At 55.9% G+C, this 21,488-nt stretch overlaps 1 protein-coding gene across 1 annotated transcript; it reads right to left on the bottom strand.

The window, feature by feature from the left end:
• Positions 1-1,024: 1,024 nt before the first annotated feature.
• On the bottom strand, positions 1,025-21,459 carry LOC132807660 (Y+L amino acid transporter 1-like; the record flags this gene model as incomplete). Its single annotated transcript, XM_060821712.1, has 8 exons — positions 1,025-2,026; positions 3,101-3,284; positions 5,044-5,193; positions 6,814-6,910; positions 12,315-12,418; positions 16,673-16,796; positions 18,463-18,607; positions 21,330-21,459. Coding segments are annotated over 8 exons (1,032 nt in total), but the record flags the coding sequence as incomplete, so codon positions are not given.
• Positions 21,460-21,488: the final 29 nt, after the last annotated feature.

Genomic DNA, 21,488 nt, shown 5'->3' with positions numbered 1-21,488 from the left:
CCTTTTCAGTTTACCCAGACGTTGGAGGGTTTGAGCTACAGGGAGAGGCTGAACAGGCTGGGGCTGTTTTCCCTGGAGGCTGACGTTCGAGAGGTTTATAAAATTGGAAGGGAGATGAATAGGAGGAGGTTTTTACCCTGGGGAGGGGGAGGGAGTCCAGAACTAGAGGGGCGTCGGTTTAAGGGGACAGGGAGCTGAGGGGTAACTTTTCCCCCCAGAGGGTGGTGCGTGTGTGGAATGAGCTGCCAGAGGAAGTGGTGGGGGCTGGGACAATGACAGCATTGCAAAGGTGGATGGGGACAGGGATAGGGAGGGGTTAGAGGGCTGGCAAATGGGATCAGATTAGGATAGGGATATCTGGGTCAGCACGGATGGGTCGGACTGAAGGGTCTGTTTCAGTGCTAGGTGAGGACTTTCAGTTGTGCTCATATTGACGGGACCACATCTCAAAACACTGCGGGTGCAGTTTTGGTCTCGTTTGAGGAGGGGGTAAAGGACACACTGGAGTCCAAAGAGGCGCTAAACAAATGTTTTTCCTCAGGATTCACACAGGGAGAAATGGCTGCACCCAGAGAGTGGTGGTCGAGGGGTAGAATGTGACAGGTCAGAAACTGGGGTGGGGAGGGTCCCAATCTAAAGGAGACGGGGTGTGGGACTCAGACTCCGCCCGCCTCCCGGAGAGCGGGGGGCTTCCTAGCCTCGTTGCAGGGTGGGGAAGGCGGCAGGAACGTCGAACGTTTTTGGGCATAAGGCTAGAGGGAACCAGACAGGGAGATGGTGGGAGAGAAGGTTGGGACAGGGGACTGTAACTTGGCGTCCAATTCCGGCGTCGGTCCCGGAATAGTTTCGGGATCGGATCCCGGGTTTTTTTTTAATACATGGCCTGGCCTGGATTTTTTTTTTCAAACGCTCCGGCGGCGTTGGATGGCGCCGTCGTCGGGATCAGCCGCAAATCGACAACAGCTTCCCATCCCGGTCCCGCTCCGTGAACGGGTCACGAGAGAGATCACTCCCAGTTCTGTCGCATCGTTTAAGACCGTCATTTAATCGTTCGACAGACAGATCACCCAGGGAAACGGTCTCCCGCCGCTGTGCTCCGATGACGCGTCGCGCCCACAGTTTCTCAGCCCTCCGCGAAAGCAACGCGTTGGGGTGGCTAATCTGACAACGGGTGGCTACGTAAATTCAGGCTGGGGTCAGTCGCCAGGGATTCTGTCCCTGGGACAGAGGGAACGGGAGTTGGGAGAGGGAGAGAGTGGGTGCAGAGCCAAGGAGGGAGGGTCAAGTCAATGATGGGGGGAGGGGAGGGGATGAAAGGGGCCAACAGGGAGGGAGAGAAAGGAAGGAAATGGAGGGAAGGGGCGAGGGAGGGATGGAGGTTAAGAGAGGGAAGGAGGAGACGGGTGGGAAGGAGGAGGGCGAGGAGAAAAAGGGGAGGCCGCGAGGGCAGGAGGGAGAGAGGTGAGTGATTTGAGTGGAGGGAGAGAGGGCTGGAGGAGAGGATGGAGAGAGAGAGAGAGAGAGAGAGCGATGTCAGTAGCACAGCGATGGAGAGAGACAGACACAGGTTGATGAGGACCATGAGAAGGGGAGGGGGTAGGGGAAAGTTCAGCGGGCACGCAAACGGCCTCTGAACATTGAAGCCACTGGCTGTTCGCCAAGCATGGCGGCAGGGGTCAAAGGGCAGGCCTGACCCTGTCGACGTGGCAACGGTGTCAGACGCAGCGTGAGCGGGGACCCGAGAGGATCATCAACTTAAATACAACCCCCATGTCCTCCCCCCTCCCCCCCCCCAGCACCCAATCAGTCCTTGGTGATTAGTGAGTCCGCCTGCGCCTCATCTCTAGGCCCGGGGAGCGAAGCCTATCCTGCAGGCCTCAGTCACTCCATCGCCTGGGCAGCCAGAGGGCCCGAGCCTGGCCTCGGGGTCAGTACGATTTCTTTTCCTGAGTTTTCTCCTCTTCCTCAACGTCCAGCTCAGTCAGGACACAGAAGCAGACCAGCTGAGTGTACTTGGTGAAGGAGGCTAGACAGACACACAAGGGATAAAAAAAGGGGCCTCTGTCATTTTGTGAACGGAATCGCTGTCGACAGGTTGACCCCTGTCAAACCAAGGAGGAGAGCACAGCGAGAGATAACGGCGGATTACAGAGGTCAGTCCTTACGGAGCCAAACCCCTTCCCTTTCCCTTCCCACACTCCACAATCCCAATGGACCCAAACCCCTTCCCCCGTTCCCTCCTTTTCTCCCCAATCCCAATGGACCCAAACCCCTTCCCCCGTTCCCTCCCCCTCTCCCCAATCCCAATGGACCCAAACCCTTCCCCATTCCCTCCCTCCCTCTCCAATCCCAATGGACCCAAACCCCTTCCCCGTTCACTCCCTCTCTCCCCAATCCCAATGGACCCAAACCCCTTCCCCCCATTCCCTCCCTCCCTCTCCAATCCCAATAGCCCCAAACCCTTCCCCCATTCCCTCCCTCCCTCTCCAATCCCAATGGACCCAAACCCCTTCCCCCATTCTCTCCCTCTCTCCCCAATCCCAATGGACCCAAACCCCTTCCCCCCATTCCCTCCCCCTCTCCCCAATCCCAATAGCCCCAAACCCCTTCCCCGTTCCCTCCCTCTCTCCCCAATCCCAATGGATCCAAACCCCTTCCCCCATTCCCTCCCTCTCTCCCCAATCCCAATGGACCCAAGTCCCATTCCCCCGTTCCCTCCCTTTCTCCCCAATCCCAATGGACCCAAACCCCTTCCCCCCATTCCCTCCCTCTCTCCCCAATCCCAATGGACCCAAACCCTTCCCCCCATTCCCTCCCTCCCTCTCCAATCCCAATGGACCCAAACCCTTCCCCGTTCCCTCCCTCCCTCTCCAATCCCAATGGACCCAAACCCTTCCCCATTCCCTCCCTCCCTCTCCAATCCCAATGGACCCAAACCCCTTCCCCGTTCCCTCCCTCTCTCCCCAATCCCAATGGACCCAAACCCTTCCCCATTCCCTCCCTCCCTCCCCAATCCCAATGGACACAAACCCCATTTCCCCGTTCCCTCCCTCTCTCGCCAATCCCGTTGGGCCTTGCTGGTTTAGGAACAGTCTCTTACCTAGGAGTGTGCGCAGCCACCGCGGCCTCTTGTGTTCAGGCAGGTAGACCCCGACAAAGTAGAAAGGCACTCCGGAAAGGGCAATGCCCACTCCGATGAGGGAGTTGATAGTGTCACTGTAGAGGGGTACTGCCACCAGGAAGATGGTGCACAAGCAGAAGACAACGGGGAAGAAGATGCTGAGCTGTGGGAACAAGCCGAGGGGAAGACACTGAGCTGGGGTGGTCAGAACCACAGATGCAGAAAAGACAGGTGCAGCGAGAGGCCCTTTGGCCCATTGTGCTTGCTATCCCATTCAAAACTGTCATGGCTGATCATCCAACTCCATCCCCTGTTCCCCATTCCCAACTCAATTCCGAAAGAAGACACCCAGCTCCTCCTCAAAAACATCAGACCTTCCACTCCCTCCCTCCCAACCCCGGGACCGCTCCCTGTGACACACAGTCCCGCAGGATCTCCCCTCCCCCACACACTCTCCGGGGGGAGACATCTCTCCCCATCTCTGTCTCACCCCCTCTCCTTTAGACTGGGACCCCCCCACCCACCCCAGTTCCTCACTCCCCCCTCCCCCACTCTCTCTGGGGGTTGGGGGAGACATCTCTCCCCATCTCAGTCCCACCCCCTCTCCTTTAGACTGGGACACCCCCCCCGGTTCCCCACTCCCCGGTCCGTGGGGAACATCCTGCGTTGACTCAAGATAGAATTTTCTAGGTTTCGGTCAGACTCACCTCCCCCAGCCCCAACCCCCTCTACACCTGTCGTGGCTAATTGCCCCCAGTGAATATCCTGATCTGGTCTCCATCTCTCTCTCTCTCTCCCCCCGTCAGTCCCAGGAATCAGTCTTGGCTGCTTTCCCTACGTTCCCCAGAACCATCCTTCCTCAGATACAGAGACCCCCTCCTCCAAACCGGACACACACCATCCTCGAGGGAACATTCTCCCACCCTGTCTAAACCCTGCTCCTGGCTTTATTCCCTCTTGTCATCTAAGGTTACAGAGATATCCTGATCGATCGGGTCAGTAGGCCGAGGAGGGGGCAGTGGGAGTTCAGTTCGGATAAACGCGAGGTGTCATACTTCGGTAAAACGCACATGGGCAGGACCTATCCCGTTCATAGTCGGGGCTCAGGGACACCATCCTTTGAAGTCTGTGTCACAGGGAGACGGGGAGGGGCTTAAGAAGGCGTTGAGCACACTTCCCTTCATCACTCTGACCCTTTGAGTCCAGGCAGTTGGGGTCGTCCCGCTGGGGTTGTACAGGATATTGGTGAGGCTCCGTCTGGGAGACTGTGTCCCGTTCCGGTCTCCCCTGTTACAGGAAGGAGATGATTAAACTGAAGAGCTTTACCAGGATGATGCCGGGGAGAGGGTTTGAGCTCCAGGGAGAGGCTGGGGCTGTTTTCCCTGGAGCATCGGAGGCTGAGGGGTGACCTTTTATAAAATCACAAGGGGTGGGGGGGTTTCGAAGCCTTATTTCCCCCCATCCCAGGGACAGGGACAGCCGGGGTTAGATACAGAGTAAAGCTTCGAAATAAGGCTTATTTTGAAGGTGAGGGGAGAAAGATCGGATAAGGAGATGAGGGGATGACGTTTTTACACAGAGGGTGATGTGCGTGTGGAACGAACTTCCTGGGGAAGTGATGGATGTGGGGACGGATACAACATTTAGATCAGGACATGGACAGGAAAGGGAGAGGGGCCAGGAGGAGGCAGGTGGGGGGATGGAGCTGGTTGAGCTCGCGATTAGGGTCGGGATAGCCTGGAGGGGCCGAAGGGTCTGTTTTCACGCTGTATGTCTCTCCATCTGCCCCCGTCTCGGCAACTCTGTACCTTTGAGGTCGTTTTTGGGAAGGGGGAGGGGTTTGTCAGCGAGAGTCTGGACAGACTGGACAGACTCAGGGATACACGACAGAGCAGACTCAGAGACCTGGCCTGCGGACCCACCTTGAGTGGACGGGGACGATCTGGCTGTTTCCAACGGAGGTAGAGCTGACCCGCGATCGAGAGCCCGACGAAAAGCCAGTAGCTGAAACTGTAGTAATTTATCAGCTGAAAGATGTCCTCCACACAGAGATATACACAGGCCATGGCTCCCTGTGGGGAGAGCAGGTCATCACTTACCCAGGGAACCACACACAGGTCACATTATACTGTCTCCCCTCTCCCCATCAAACACTCCCAGGGACAGGGGCAGCACGGGGTTAGATACAGGGTAAAGCACCCTCTACACTGACCCCCCCATCCCAGGGACAGCATGGGGTTAGATACAGGGTAAAGCTCCCTCTACACTGTCCCCCCCCCATCCCAGGGACGGGGACAGCACGGGGTTAGATACAGAGTAAAACTCCCTCTACACTGTCCCCACATCCCAGGGACGGGGACAGCATGGGGTTAGATACAGGGTAAAGCTCCCTCTACACTGTCCCCTCCATCCCAGGGACAGGGACAGCCCGGGGTTAGATACAGGGTAAAGCTCCCTCTACACTGTCCCCCCCCATCCCAGGGACAGGGGCAGCACGGGGTTAGATACAGGGTAAAACTCCCTGTACACTGTCCCCACATCCCAGGGACGGGGACAGCATGGGGTTAGATACAGGGTAAAGCTCCCTCTACACTGTCCCCCCATCCGAGGGACAGGAACAGCACGGGGTTAGATACAGGGTAAAGCTCCCTGTACACTGTCCCCTCCATCCCAGGGACAGCCCGGGGTTAGATACAGAGTAAAGCTCCCTCTACACTGACCCCACCATCCCAGGGACGGGAACAGCACGGGGTTAGATACAGGGTAAAGCTCTCTCTACACTGTCCCCCCTCCCCACCAAGCACTCAGGGGGACAGCATGGGGTTAGATACAGAGTAAAGCTCCGTCTACACTGTACTCCCCATCCAGGGACAGTCTAGGGTTAGACACAGGGTAAAGCTTCCTCTACACTGTCCCCCCCATCCCAGGAACAGGCACAGCCCGGGGTTAGATACAGAGTAAAGCTCCCTCTACACTGTCCCCCCCATCCCAGGGACAGGCACAGCCCGGGGTTAGATACAGAGTAAAGCTCCCTCTACACTGTCCCCCCCATCCCAGGGACAGGGACAACACGGGGTTAAATACAGAGTAAAGCTCCCTCTACACTGTACTCTCCATTCAGGGACAGCACGGGGTTAGACACAGGGTAAAGCTCCCTCTACACTGTCCCCCCATCCCAGGGACAGCACGGGGTTAGATACAGAGTAAAGCTCCCTCTACACTGTCCCCACTATCCCAGGGACAGCACGGGGTTCGATACAGAGTAAAGCTCCCTCTACACTGTCCCCCCCATCCCAGGGACAGGGACAGCACGGGGTTAGATACAGAGTAAAGCTCCCTCTACACTGTTCACCCCCACCCCTCATGAGTCAGTGTGGGAGGAGACGAAGGAGTGAATGGAGGAATGACTGACTGCAGGAACTCACCCCCCCATCCACATCCCACTCCCCCTCCATCCCTCCACCTCACCCTCCGCCAATCTCCTTCTCTGCTACCCCTCCCTCCCCCTCACCCTCACCCCCACCCCCACATTCCTTCCTCCCTTCACCTCGCCCTCCCTCCCTCTCCCCCATTATCCCCCCTTTCCCTCCCTCCCTCTCCCCCATTATCCCTCCCTTTCCCTCCCTCTCCCCCCATATCCCTCCCCCTCCCTCTCTCTCCCCCCTCCCCCCCCTCCCCCCTGCCCCACTCACATTGAAGAGCAGAGCAGGGACGGGGGTGAACCGTTCCACGTGGATCATACTGAGCGCGTCCGGCAGATGACCTTCCCGTGACCCCACGAAGAACAGCCTGTTGGGGGAGAGAGAGGGGCCAGAGCGGTCAGAACCGGGGCTCAGGGCTGAATGGCCCATTCCCAGAGGATTGCAGGGGTGGGATTGGACGAGACCCTCCTTAAACCCTCCAGACGAGGGCGGATTGCATTGTGGGAGCGAGCCCTCAACCCCACTGCTCCCCAGCCCCTTCACCTCCCCCAGTCTATCCCAGCGCCGCCATCCAGCTCTCGCCGCCCCGGTCCCCACCCCTCGTTGCTGTCTCCCAGGTTTCAGTCAGAGTCCTCCTGTATTCGGGACACGAGGCAGAGCCAACTTCTGGCCATGGGACAGTCCCAGCATTCCCGGTGCAGGCCCTAGTCAACGCGCCCCACTGTCCTTCCCCTCTGACCCACACAATCCCCCTGGTCTCGTCCAATCACAGCAGGACATCATCGCGGAATCGCCACAGTGCAGAAACAGGCCCTTCGGCCCAACGGGTCCACGCACACCCTCCAAAGCTTAGCCCACCCAAACCAATGCCCCAATACGCTACCCTTACCCCAGGGCACTATGGGTAATTTAGCACGGCCAATCCACCCTAACCTACACATCCCTGGGGCACTATGGGTAATTTAATATGGCCAATCCACCCTAACCTGCACATCCCTGGGCACTATGGGTAATTTAGCACAGCCAATCCACCCTAACCTGCACATCCCTGGGCATTATGGGTAATTTAACATGGCCAATCCTCCCTAACCTGCACATCCCTGGGCACTATGGGTAATTTAGCACTGCCAATCCACCCTAACCTGCACATCCTTGGGCACTATGGGTAATATAGCACGGCCAATCCACCCTAACCTGCACATCCCTGGGCACTATGGGTAATTTAGCACGGCCTATCCACCCTAACCTGCACATCCCTGGGCACTATGGGTAATTTAGCACGGCCAATCCACCCTAACCTACACATCCCTGGGGCACTATGGGTAATTTAATATGGCCAATCCACCCTAACCTGCACATCCCTGGGCACTATGGGTAATTTAGCACAGCCAATCCACCCTAACCTGCACATCCCTGGGCATTATGGGTAATTTAACATGGCCAATCCTCCCTAACCTGCACATCCTTGGGCACTATGGGTAATTTAGCACTGCCAATCCACCCTAATCTGCACATCCCTGGGCACTGTGGGGAATTTAGCACGGCCAATCCACCCCAACCTGCACATCCCTGGGCACTATGGGTAATTTAGCATGGCCAATCCACCCTAACCTGCACATCTCTGGGCACTATGGGTAATTTAGCACGGCCAATCCACCCTAACCTACACATCCCTGGGCACTATGGGTAATTTAGCACTGCCAATCCACCCAAACCTGCACATCCTTGGGCACTATGGGTAATTTAGCACGGCCAATCCACCCTAACCTGCACATCCCAGGGCACTATGGTAATTTAGCATGGCCAATCCACCCAAACCTGCACACCCCTGGGCACTATGGGTAATTTAGCACGGCCAATCCACCCTAACCTACACATCCCTGGGCACTATGGGTAATTTAGCACTGCCAATCCACCCAAACCTGCACATCCTTGGGCACTATGGGTAATTTAGCACGGCCAATCCACCCTAACCAGCACATCCCTGGGCACTATGGGTAATTTAGCATGGCCAATCCACCCTAATCTGCACATCCCTGAGCACTATGGGTAATTTAGCATGGCCAATCCACCCTAACCTGCACATCTCTGGGCACTATGGGTAACTTAGCACAGCCAATCCACCCTAACCTGCACATCCCAGGGCACTATGGGTAATTTAGCACGGCCAATCCACCCAAACCTGCACACCCCTGGGCACTGTGGGTAATTTAGCACGGCCAATCCACCCTAACCTACACATCCCTGGGGCACTATGGGTAATTTAATATGGCCAATCCACCCTAACCTGCACATCCCTGGGCACTATGGGTAATTTAGCACAGCCAATCCACCCTAACCTGCACATCCCTGGGCATTATGGGTAATTTAACATGTCCAATCCTCCCTAACCTGCACATCCCTGGGCACTATGGGTAATTTAGCACGGCCAATCCACCCTAACCTGCACATCCCTGGGCACTGTGGGGAATTTAGCACGGCCAATCCACCCTAACCTGCACATCCCTGGGCACTATGGGTAATTTAGCATGGCCAATCCACCCTAATCTGCACATCCCTGAGCACTATGGGTAATTTAGCACGGCCAATCCACCCTAACCTGCACATCCCTGGGCACTATGGGTAATTTAGCATGGCCAATCCACCCTAATCTGCACATCCCTGAGCACTATGGGTAATTTAGCACGGCCAATCCACCCTAACCTGCACATCCCTGGGCACTATGGGTAATTTAGCATGGCCAATCCACCCTAACCTGCACATCTCTGGGCACTATGGGTAACTTAGCACAGCCAATCCACCCTAACCTGCACATCCCTGGGCACTATGGGTAATTTAGCATGGCCAATCCACCCTAACCTGCACATCTCTGGGCACTATGGGTAACTTAGCACAGCCAATCCACCCTAACCTGCACATCCTGGGCACTATGGGTAATTTAGCACGGCCAATCCCCCTAACCTGCACACCCTCTGGGAGGAGTCCGGAGCACCCGGACAAAACCCCACAGTCACAGAGGGGAGATTGTGCAAATCTCACACAGACAGTCGCCCCGAGGCCGGAATCGAACCCGGGTCCCTGGCAGCTGTGAGGCAGCGACGCTAACCCACTGAGCCACTATGCCACGCTGGATATGCCAACTCCTGCCCTTTTGACTCTCTCACTCGTCCTCCACTGCTCCCCCGTCGCTGACATTCATGAGAAACCTCCCCCCAACCCCTGCCAACTCCAGGTGCGGCCCACCCTTGCGCAGTGTCCCGTCCCCTCTCCTCAGGGGAGGACCTTCCCCCTTGCTTTTAGGCTACATCCACACTAAACTGCAGCTGCCGCACGCTTGCCCACTCTCTCGCTGTCTCTGTCAATGTGTCCGAATCTCTGCATCCTAGCTCCCAGCGAGACCTTGGCTTCCAGATCCTTCCTACAACGCGACGAAATGTTGTGAAACTTGAAAGGGTTCAGGAAGGATTTCCCAGGATGTTGGAGGGTCTGAGCTACAGGGAGAGGCTGAACAGGCCGGGGCTGTTTTCCCTGGAGCGTCGGAGGCTGAGGGGGTGACCTTATAGAGTTTTATCAAATCATGAGGGGACATGGAGAGGGTAACTAGATTAAGTCTTTTCCCTTGGAGTGGGGGAGTCCAGAACGTGAGGGGGAAAGGTTTAAGGGGAAAGGGAGCTGAGGGGTAACGTTTTCCCCCAGAGGGTGGTGCGTGTGTGGAATGAGCTGCCAGAGGAAGTGGTGGGGGCTGGGACAATGGCAGCGTTTAAAAGACATTTTGTGTACACAATACTCCGAATGGGGCTGCACCAGAGGTGTGTACAGCTGCAGCCTGACCCTCCCCCCGCAGCTCTGAAACCCGACCCCTCTCCGAATGCAAGCTACCACACAGGGCACCCTCTTTGATAATCTGGCTGTCGTCCAATGTTTTTGTGGAAGTAAGCTTTTGAACGAGCCAAGGTTCCAACACATTTGACGCCTGGGGCCACTATTTTGCTTTCATATCTAACAGATAATGCACCAGGTAGAAGGCATTCAAGTCTGGTTTAAAAGGGAAGGGAAACTGGCTGCGCAGTTCAGGGGTCAACTGAGTCAGGGGTCAGAGTTGTAACAGGTCGCTCTCCCCCCCCCCCTCCACACCCCACCCCTGGCTTTGTAACCCCTCAGCTTTTTGCATCAATTTTACCCTTTGCACGGTGTAAGTCTTTTGGAACAGCATCGGGGGGAGCCTGGCGGGTTAGGATATTTGCGGTTTTTCGTGTGATATAGAGTCATAGAGACGTACAGCACAGAAACAGACCCTTCGGTCCAACCCGTCCGTGCCGACCAGATATCCCAACCCAGACTGGTCCCACCTGCCAGCACCCAGCCCCTATCCCTCCAATCCCTTCCTATTCCTGTGCCCATCCGAATGCCTTTTCAACGCTGTCATTGTACCAGCCTCCACCACTTCCACTGGCAGCTCATTCCACACACGCACCACCCTCTGGGGGAAAATGCTACCCCTCAGCTCCCTTTCCCATTTCACCTTAAACCTTTCCCCCTCATGTTCTGGATTCCCCCACTCCAAGGGAAAAGGCTTTGTCTATTTACCCTCTCCATGTCCCTCATGATTTTATAAACCTCTATAAGGTCACCCCTCAGCCTCTGACACTCCAGGGAAAACAGCCTCAGCCTGTTCAGCCTCTCCCTGTAGCTCAAACCTTCCAACATCCTTGTAAATCTTTTCTGAACCCTTTCACGTTTCACAACATCTTTCCGATAGGAAGGAGACCAGAATTGCACGCAATATTCCAACAGTGGCCCTAACCAATGTCCTGTACAGCCGCAACATGACTTCCCAACTCCTGTACTCAATACTCTGACCAATAAAGGAAAGTATACCAAACGCTGCCTTCACTATCCTATCGACCGTATCTCCACTTTCAAGGAGCTATGAGCCTGCACTCCAAGGTCTCTTTGTTCAGCAACACTCCCTCGGACCTTACCATTAAGTGTATAAGTCCTGCTAAGATTTACTTTCCCAAAATGCAGCACCTCGCATTTATCTGAATTAAACTCCATCTGCCACTTCTCAGCCCATTGGCCCATCTGGTCCAGATCCTGTTGTAATCTGAGGTAACCCTCTTCGCTGTCCCACTGCACCTCCAATTTTGGGGTCATCTGCAAACTTACTAACTGGACCTCTTATGCTCGCATCCAAATCATTTATGTAAATGACAAAAAGTAGAGGGCCCAGCACCGATCCTTGTGGCACTCCACTGGTCACAGGCCTCCAGTCTGAAAAACAACCCTGTACCACCCTCTGTCTTCTACCTTTGAGCCAGTTCTGTATCCAAATGTGAAATGCTGCATTTTGGGAAAGCAAACCTTAGCAGGACTTATACACTTAATGGTAAAGTCCTAGGGAGTGTTGCTGAACAAAGAGACCTTGGAGTGCAGGTTCATAGCTCCTTGAAAGTGGAGTCGCAGGTCGATAGGATAGTGAAGGCAGCGTTTGGTATACTATCCTTTATTGGTCAGTGTATTGAGTACAGGAGTTGGGAGGGTCATGTTGCGGTCTTGGGGAGTGTTAACGAACAAAGAGACCCATTCCGTAACTTGCAAGTAATTTCTGGGAATATCCGGCACACGCCCAGCCAACACAAACGACCAAGGTTATGGGTCTTCGGCAACATGTTGAGTGGGGGGTCGGGCCTGGTCCACAGCAGTTGGGAGGTGGCACCAGACGGGAGGGACGAGATAGCCTGGGGTGGGGAGGGGGGCGGAGGACGTACCTGGAGGCGGCGAGAATGGAGGCGTTGAGTCCGCCGAAACACGACAGGGCGACGGCCACCATGATGGTCCAGTTGAAGACGCCAAAGACTTGGTCAGCGAAGGTCTGTTGGAAAACGGGAGACAGGGTTTAACCGCGGCGAGGGGGGGGGGGCGGGGGAGAGGGGGTCCACTGGGGAAGGGTCAAACCGCAGCGGAGCCAAAGGCAGGGTCAGCTCGGAGCGGGACTCAATCCCAGCTGGGGCCCACCGCTTATCCCCGTCCTCCCCTCTCCCCTGTCCCTAGTTGCCCCCCTTGAGAAGGTGGTGGGTGGGTGTGGGGGAGGGTGGGGGGTGGGCTAGCCCCTTGTCCCGCTGCAGCCCACCTGCTCGAGGGTTAGACCCACCACCTCCCTCAGGGAGGGGAACACAAGGATCCGGACCCAGGAGGGAACGGGCCCCGGGAGATTTCCCAGTCGTCGGGATGGGGAGGGGGGGGCTGGTGTCCCCGTGTATCTGCCCCCCCTCCCCCTTGTCCCTCTGGAGAGAAGTGGCCGTGGGGGGGGTTGGGGAAAGTGCTGTGTGAGGAGCCTCGGGCGGTTTCTGCAGGGGGTCTTGTAGGTGGGACACACTGCAGCTACTGAGGGGCAGGGGGAGTGCAGGGAGGGAGGGAGGGGGGTGTCTGTGGGTTTGTGGTCCACTTGAGCGGGGGGCTTTGTCCCTGGACGGTGTCGAGATTCCCCGAGTGTTGTCGGAGCTGCCCCCGTTCAGGGGAAAGTGGGGAGTATTCCCTCACCCTCCTGACTTGGGCCTTGTCGATGGTGGGACAGGGTTTTTGGGGGGAGAGTCAGGAGGGGAGTGACTCGCTGCAGGATTCCCAGCCTCCGATCTGCTCCCACGTCAGGCTGGGATTTGGGATTGGAGGCGAGTGAGCAGGCTAAGCAGGAGGTGAGAGGAGGAAGTGCTTATTGAATATGATCTGGCACGGTGTCTCAGTGGTTAGACTGCTGCCTCACAGCTGCCAGGGACCCAGGTTCGATTCCAGCCTCGGGCAACTGTCTGTGTGGAGTTTGCACATTCTCCCAGTGTCTGCATAGGGTCTCCTGCCACAGTCCAAAGGTGTGTAGGTTAGGGTGGATTGGCCATGTTAAATTACCCATAGTGCCCAGGGATGTGTGGGTTAGGGTGGATTGGCCGTGCTAAATTACCCATAGTGCCCAGGGATGTGTAGGTTAGGGTGGATTGGCCGTGCTAAATTACCCATAGTGCCCAGGGATGTGCAGGTTAGGGTGGATTGGCCATGCTAAATTACCCATAGTGCCCAGGGATGTGCAGGTTACGGTGGATTGGCCGTGCTAAATTACCCATAGTGCCCAGGGATGTGCATGTTAGGGTGGATTGGCCGTGCTAAATTACCCATAGTACCCCAGGGATGTGCAGGTTAGGGTGGATTGGCCGTGCTAAATTACCCATAGTGCCCCAGGGATGTGCAGGTTAGGGTGGATTGCCCGTGCTAAATTACCCATAGTGCCCAGGGATGTGCAGGTTAGGGTGGATTGGCCGTGCTAAATTACCCATAGTACCCCAGGGATGTGCAGGTTAGGGTGGATTGGCCAGGCTAAATTACCCATAGTACCCCAGGGATGTGCAGGTTAGGGTGGATTGCCCGTGCTAAATTACCCATAGTGCCCAGGGATGTGCAGGTTAGGGTGGATTGGCCGTGTTAAATTACCCATAGTGCCCCAGGAATGTGCAGGTTACGGTGGGTTGGCCGTGCTAAATTACTCATAGTGCCCAGGGATGTGCAGGTTAGGGTGGATTGGCCGTGCTAAATTACCCATAGTGCCCCAGGGATGTGCAGGTTACGGTGGGTTGGCCGTGCTAAATTACTCATAGTGCCCAGGGATGTGCAGGTTAGGGTGGATTGGCCGTGCTAAATTACCCATAGTGCCCAGGGATGTGCAGGTTAGGGTGGATTGGCCGTGCTAAATTACCCATAGTACCCCAGGGATGTGCAGGTTAGGGTGGATTGGCCGTGCTAAATTACCCATAGTGCCCCAGGGATGTGCAGGTTAGGGTGGATTGGCCAGGCTAAATTACCCATAGTACCCCAGGGATGTGCAGGTTAGGGTGGATTGGCCGTGCTAAATTACCCATAGTGCCCCAGGGATGTGCAGGTTAGGGTGGATTGGCCAGGCTAAATTACCCATAGTGCCCTGGGATGTGCAGATTAGGGTGGATTGGCCGTGCTAAATTACCCATAGTGCCCCAGGGATGTGCAGGTTAGGGTGATTTGCCAGGCTAAATTACCCATAGTGCCCAGGGATGTGCAGGTTAGGGTGGATTGGCCATGCTAAATTACCCATAGTGCTCAGGGATGTGCAGGTTAGGGTGGATTGGCCATGCTAAATTACCCATAGTGCCCAGGGATGTGCAGGTTAGGGTGGATTGGCCGTGCTAAATTACCCATAGTGCCCAGGGATGTGCAGGTTAGGGTGGATTGGCCATATTAAATTACCCATAGTGCCCCAGGGATGTGCAGGTTAGGGTGGATTGGCCGTGCTAAATTACCCATAGTGCCCCAGGGATGTGCAGGTTACGGTGGGTTGGCCGTGCTAAATTACTCATAGTGCCCTGGGATGTGCAGATTAGGGTGGATTGGCCGTGCTAAATTACCCATAGTGCCCAGGGATGTGCAGGATAGGGTGGATTGGCCGTGCTAAATTACCCATAGTGCCCAGGGATGTGCAGGTTAGGGTGGATTGGCCGTGCTAAATTACCCATAGTGCCCAGGGATGTGTAGGTTAGGGTGGATTGGCCAGGCTAAATTACCCATAGTGCCCAAGGATGTGCAGGTTAGGGTGGATTGGCCATGCTAAATTACCCATAGTGCTCAGGGATGTGCAGGTTAGGGTGGATTGGCCGTGCTAAATTACCCATAGTGCCCAGGGATGTGCAGGTTAGGGTGGATTGGCCGTGCTAAATTACCCATAGTGCCCAGGGATGTGCAGGTTAGGGTGGGATTGGCCATGCTAAATTACCCATAGTGCCCAGGGATGTGCAGGTTAGGGTGAATTGGCCATGCTAAATTACCCATAGTGCCCAGGGTAGCTGAGGCAGCTATGGTAAATGCAGGGTTATCGGGTCAGGTCAATGGGAATGGGTTAGGATGCTCTCCGGAGGTATCAGTGTTGACCTGATGGGCCGAATGGCCCCACTGCGATGGGGTTCTGTGATAACCAATGTCCCTTTGTCACTAGTCTCACGCACCGCTGTTGCCATCATTCTTTGTGCGAGGGGAGTCAATGGATTTACAAATCCGCTTGGCCCCCTGCAACTCCCGGTCTGCTCTCCACGTGACTCCAGGCCCACTCTCAACCACCACCCCTCTCCCCCCCCACCCAACCCTGGGGCAACGAGAGATGGGTCACAAATGGATTGGCCAATGAGAACCATTAACGGAGACATTATCCCACAGGAGATGGGGAAGACACAAAATGAGTATGCGCCGTGGGGGAGTGAGAGAATTCGGCCAAATTAATCGTGATATCTCGAAAAGATTCCAGTTTTCAGAAGAGGAGAGAATAGGGCCCCTCAAAGATCAGCAAGGCGGCCTTTGTGTGGAGCCACAGAAAATGGGGGAGATCCTAAAGGAATATTTTCCATCAGTATTTCCTGTGGAAAAGGATATGGAAGGTATAGACTGTAGGGAAATAGATGGTGATGTCTTGCAAAATGTCCAGATGACAGAGGAGGAAGTGCTGGATGTCTTGATCCGGTTAAAGGGGGATAAATCCCCAGGACCTGACCAGGTGTACCCGAGAACTCTGTGGGAAGCTAGGGAAGTGATTGCTGGGCCTCTCGCTGAGATATTTGTATCATCGATAGTCACAGGTGAGGTGCCGGAAGACTGGAGGTTGGCAAACGTGGTGTCACTGTTTAAGAAGGGCGGTAAGGACAAGCCAGGGAACTATAGACCAGTGAGCCTGACCTCAGTGTTGGAGGGAATCCTGAGGGACAGGATGTACACGTATTTGGAAAGGCAAGGACCGATTCGGGATAGTCAACACGGCTTTGTGCATGGGAAATCATGTCTCACTGAATTGTTTTTTCAGAATATTGACCAAGAAGATGGCTGCAGGAGACATGGCCTATTCGACACAGTCCTGGTGAGTGAGGTTAGACCACGCGGACAGGAAGATGGTACTAACCACGGCTGGCATGGAATGGTCAGGCTGAAGACCCTATTCACAAGGGGGTACAGATGGGGTCATCCTGAGTGGGATTTTCTTTTTGGGTGGGTGGGGGGAAACGGCTGGGGGCGTTCCAGAGGGTCAGCGTTACCGGGGACGGGTGGGTCAGAGAGAACGGACAATACTCACCACGGCCACTGCGTCGCTGGCCAAGATCTCGTGGAAGTCCAGGACGGTGTAATAGGCCACGTTGGTCAGGATGTAGATGATGGTGACAATTGGCATGGAGATTCCAATGGCCATTGGGAGATTCCTGTGGGAAAACCCAACATCCCAGCACTTAGAGACGGGGGAAAGCTCCCTCTACACTGTCCCTCCATCCCAGTGACACGGACAGCACGGGGTTAGATACAGAGTAAAGCTCCCTCTACACTGTCCCCACCATCCCAGGGACAGGGACAGCACGGGGTTAGATACAGAGTAAAGCTCCCTCTACACTGTCCCCCCCATCCCAGGGACAGGGACAGCATGGGGTTAGATACAGAGTAAAGCTCGCTCTACACTGTCCCCCTCCATCCCAGGGACAGGGACAGCATGGGGTTAGATACAGAGTAAAGCTCCCTCTACACTGTCCCCCCATCCCAGGGACAGGGACAGCACGGGGTTAGATACAGGGTAAAGCTCCCTCTACACTGTCCCCCCATCCCAGGGACAGGGATAGCACGGGGCTAGATACAGGGCAAAGCTCCCTCTACACTGTCCCCCCCATCCCAGAGGCAGGGACAGCACAGGGTTATATACAGAGTAAAGCTCCCTCTACACTGTCCCCCCATCCCAAGGACAGGGACAGCACGGGGTTAAATACAGAGTAAAGCTCCCTCTACACTGTCCCCCCCCATCCCAGGGACAGGGACAGCACGGGGTTAGATACAGAGTAAAGCTCCCTCTACACTGTCCCCCCATCCCAGGGACAGCACGGGGTTAGATACAGGGTAAAGCTCCCTCTACACTGTCCCCCCCATCCCAGGGACAGGGACAGCCCGGGGTTAGATACAGAGTAAAGCTTCCTCTACACTGTCACCCCCCCCCACCCCCCACCCCCATCCCAGGGACAGGGACAGCACTGGGTTAGATACAGGGTAAAGCTCCCTCTACACCATTCTCTCCATCCCAGGGACAGCACGGGGTTAGATACAGAGTAAAGCTCCCTCTACACTGTCCCCCATCCCAGGGACAGGGACAGCATGGAGTTAGATACAGAGTAAAGCTCCCTCTACACTGTCCCCCCCATCCCAGGGACAGGGACAGCACTGGGTTACATAGAGGGTAAAGCTCCCTCTACACTGTCCCCCCATCCCAGGGACAGCACGGGGTTAGATACAGAGTAAAGCTCCCTCTACACTGTCCCCACCATCCCAGGGACAGGGACAGCACGGGGTTAGATACAGGGTAAAGCTCCCTCTACACTGTTGCCCCATCCCAGGGGCAGGGACAGTACAGGGTTAGATACAGAGTAAAGCTCCCTCTACACTGTCCCCCCCATCCCAGGGACAGGGACAGCACGGGGTTAGATACAGAGTAAAGCTCCCTCTACACTGTCCAATGCCCACACTCCTGAGCCAGGAGTTCTGTCAGATGTCCCCTCCCCTTGCCCCCTCCCCCTGGGAGGAATTGTCCTTGCCCACTCCCTCCCCCCCGGGGTGGATACGTATGTACCCCCCACCCGCTCCACCCTGGGGGGGATACATGTGTGCCCCCACCCCCTCCTCCTGGGGGATACATCCTTGCCCACCCCCTCCCTCTCCACCCAGGAATTATGTAGTGTCCCCTCCTCTTGCTCCCCTCCCCCTGGGGGGATATGTCCTTGCCCCCTCCTTCCCCCTCCCCCCACGGGGATACGTCCTTGCCCCCTCCCCCTCGGGGTTACGTCCTTGCCCCCCCCCCCCCCCCCCTGGCCCCGGGTGGGGGTGATTCCATACCTGGTGGGGTTTTTGATCTCCTCGGTGACGAAGTTGAGAGTGTCCCATCCGGAATAGGAGAACAGAGCGGAATACAGAGCCAGGGCCACATCGCCCGCGTTCTGGGAGGAGCCAGCGAAGGAATCCGCAAAGTTCCCCGTCTTTCCTGCAGCACAGAGCACACAGCGTTACCGCCACGGCCTCCAGCCCAGCGCCAAGCGCTGCCCGTACCCACTCCCAGCCGTGCCAGTGTGTGTGTGTGTGTGTGTGCACGTGTGTGTGTGTGTGTGTACGTGTGTGAGCGCACGTGTGTAGGTCTGTGTGTGCGTGTGAGTGTGTGTGCGCATGTGTACGTGTGTGAGTGTGTGCGCGTTTAAGTGTCTGTGTAAGCGTGTGTAGGTGTGTGTGTGTGTGTGCGCGCGCGTGTGTAGGTGTGTGTGTGTTTGTAGGTGTGTGAGTGTATGTAGGCGTGTGTATGTGCACGTGTACGAGTGTGCGTGTGCGTGTGCACCCGTGTAGGTGTGCCCGCGTTTAAGTGTGTGTGTGAATGTGTGTGTGTGTGTTTGCAGGTGTAGGTGTGTGAGTGTGTGTGTTCAGTTGTGTGTGTGCGCGCGTGTGTGCCTGTAGTAGTGTGTGCGTGTGTAGGTGTGTGTGTGCATGTGTAGGTGTGTGTGTGTGTTTGCAAGTGTGTGTGCGCATGTGTAGGTGTGTGCGCACGCACGTGTGTGTAGGTGTGTGTGTGTCTGTGCGCAGGTGTAGGTGTGTGTGCATGTGTGAGTCTGTGCGCATGTGAGTGTGTGCGTGTGTGTAGGTGTGTACGTGTATGTGCGCGTGTATAGGTGTGTGCATGTGTAGGTGTGTGTGTGCATGTGAGTGCGTATGTGCATGCATGTATAGGTGTGTGCCTGTGTAGGTGTGTGCGCGCGCGTGAGTGTATGCGTGTGTGAGTGTGGGCGTGTGAGTGTGTGTGTGTGTGTGTTCCTGTGCTGTGGGGTCACAAACACAGGATCAGGAGGTGGGGGGAAGAGAGAGATGAGACTGAGAGAGAGAGACAGAGAGAGAGAGACAGAGAGAGAGGGACAGCGAGTGAGATTGGGGAGAGAGAGAGAGACAGAGAGGAACAGAGAGAGAGAGAGAGAGAGACAGCAAGTGAGATGGGGGAGAGATAGAGACAGAGAGGGACAGGGAGAGACAGAGACAGAGAGAGAGAGGGACAGCGAGTGAGATGGGGGAGAGATAGAGACAGAGAGAGACAGGGAGAGACAGAGAGAGAGAGAGAGAGGGACAGCGAGTGAGATGGGGGAGAGAGATAGAGACAGAGAGAGAGACAGAGAGAGAATGAGTGAGATGGGGGAGAGAGATAGAGACAGAGAGAGAGAGAGAGAGAGAATGAGTGAGATGGGGGAGAGAGATAGAGACAGAGAGACAGAGACAGAGAGAGAGACAGAGAGAGAGAGAGAGAAAGAATGAGTGAGATGGGGGAGAGAGATAGAGACAGAGACAGAGAGAGAGAGGGACAGCGAGTGAGATGGGGGAGAGAGACGGAGACAGAGAGAGAGACAGAGACAGAGGGAGGAAGAGAGAGAGAGAGACAGAGGGAGGAAGAGAGAGACAGAGACAGAGACAGCGACAGAGAGAGGCAGCGACAGAGAGACAGAGAGAGACAGAGACAGCGACAGAGAGAGGCAGCGACAGAGAGACAGAGAGAGACAGAGAGAGAGACAGAGAGAGGCAGCGACAGAGAGACAGAGAGAGACAGAGAGAGAGACAGAGAGAGGCAGCGACAGAGAGACAGAGAGAGACAGAGAGAGGCAGCGACAGAGAGAGACAGAGAGAGAGACAGAGACAGAGAGAGACAGAGAGAGAGACAGAGAGAGGCAGCGACAGAGAGACAGAGAGAGAGACAGAGAGAGAGACAGAGAGAGACAGCGACAGAGAGACAGAGAGAGAGACAGAGAGAGACAGCGACAGAGAGACAGAGAGAGGCAGCGACAGAGAGACAGCGACAGAGAGAGACAGAGAGAGAGACAGAGAGAGACAGCGACAGAGAGACAGAGAGAGACAGCGACAGAGAGACAGCGACAGAGAGAGACAGAGAGAGAGACAGAGAGAGACAGCGACAGAGAGACAGAGAGAGACAGCGACAGAGAGAGACACAGAGAGAGACAGAGAGAGACAGCGACAGAGAGACAGAGAGAGACAGCGACAGAGAGGCAGCGACAGAGAGACAGAGAGAGAGACAGAGAGAGAGACAGAGAGAGACTGTGGAGGTGAGAGAGAGAGAGACAGAGACAGGGGAGAGAGAGACGGGGGAGAGAGAGAGAGACGGGGAGGTGGAGAGAGACAGAGAGAGACAGCCAGATGGAGAGAGAGACAGAGAGAGATGGGAGAGAGCGAGAGAGAGAGAGAGACAGAGAAAAAGAGAGAGAGACAGAGACAGCGAGAGAGAGAGAGAGAGAGAGAGAGAGAGACAGAGAGAGAGAGAGACAGACAGAGAGAGAGGGAGAGACAGAGAGAGAGAGAGAGAGAGAGAGAGAGTGTAAATGAGAGTGACAGAGAGAGAGACAGAAAGAAAGAGAGAGGGCGAGAGAACAAGGAGGCAATGGGGGACCAGGGGGAACAGACTGTCTGAGATAGAGGCAGGGGGTGGGAGGGCAGTGATGGAGGGAAAGAGAGAGAGGAGGAGGAGAGGGGGGGGGAGAGAGAGAGAGAGAGACAGGAAGGAGAAGCGAGGGAGGGAGGGTGAGAGAGAGAGAGGGAGAGAGGGGAGAGCAGGAGGGCTCCGGGTTTCCAGAGAGGGGGGGGGAAGGGGACGGAGGGGAAGAGGGGGGGTGAGTGTAGGTGCTAACGGAGGAGGGGGGTGAGGGGTAAACCAGTCCAGCCCTTACCCATTGCCAACTTGACGATGCCGGTGATAATGACCACGATCAGTGCCAACACTTTGGCGTAGGTGAACACGTCCTGTACCCGGGTACCCCACTTAACGTAGGCACAGTTAGTGAATGTGAGGATACCTGTGGGTGGGAGGGAGACGGGGGGGGGGGGGG

Source organism: Hemiscyllium ocellatum (assembly GCF_020745735.1).
Source record: "Hemiscyllium ocellatum isolate sHemOce1 chromosome 27 unlocalized genomic scaffold, sHemOce1.pat.X.cur. SUPER_27_unloc_2, whole genome shotgun sequence".
Lineage (NCBI taxonomy): Eukaryota > Metazoa > Chordata > Chondrichthyes > Orectolobiformes > Hemiscylliidae > Hemiscyllium > Hemiscyllium ocellatum.
The sequence above is the reverse complement of the archived record's forward strand: the minus strand, read 5'-3'. Positions and strand labels throughout refer to the sequence as shown.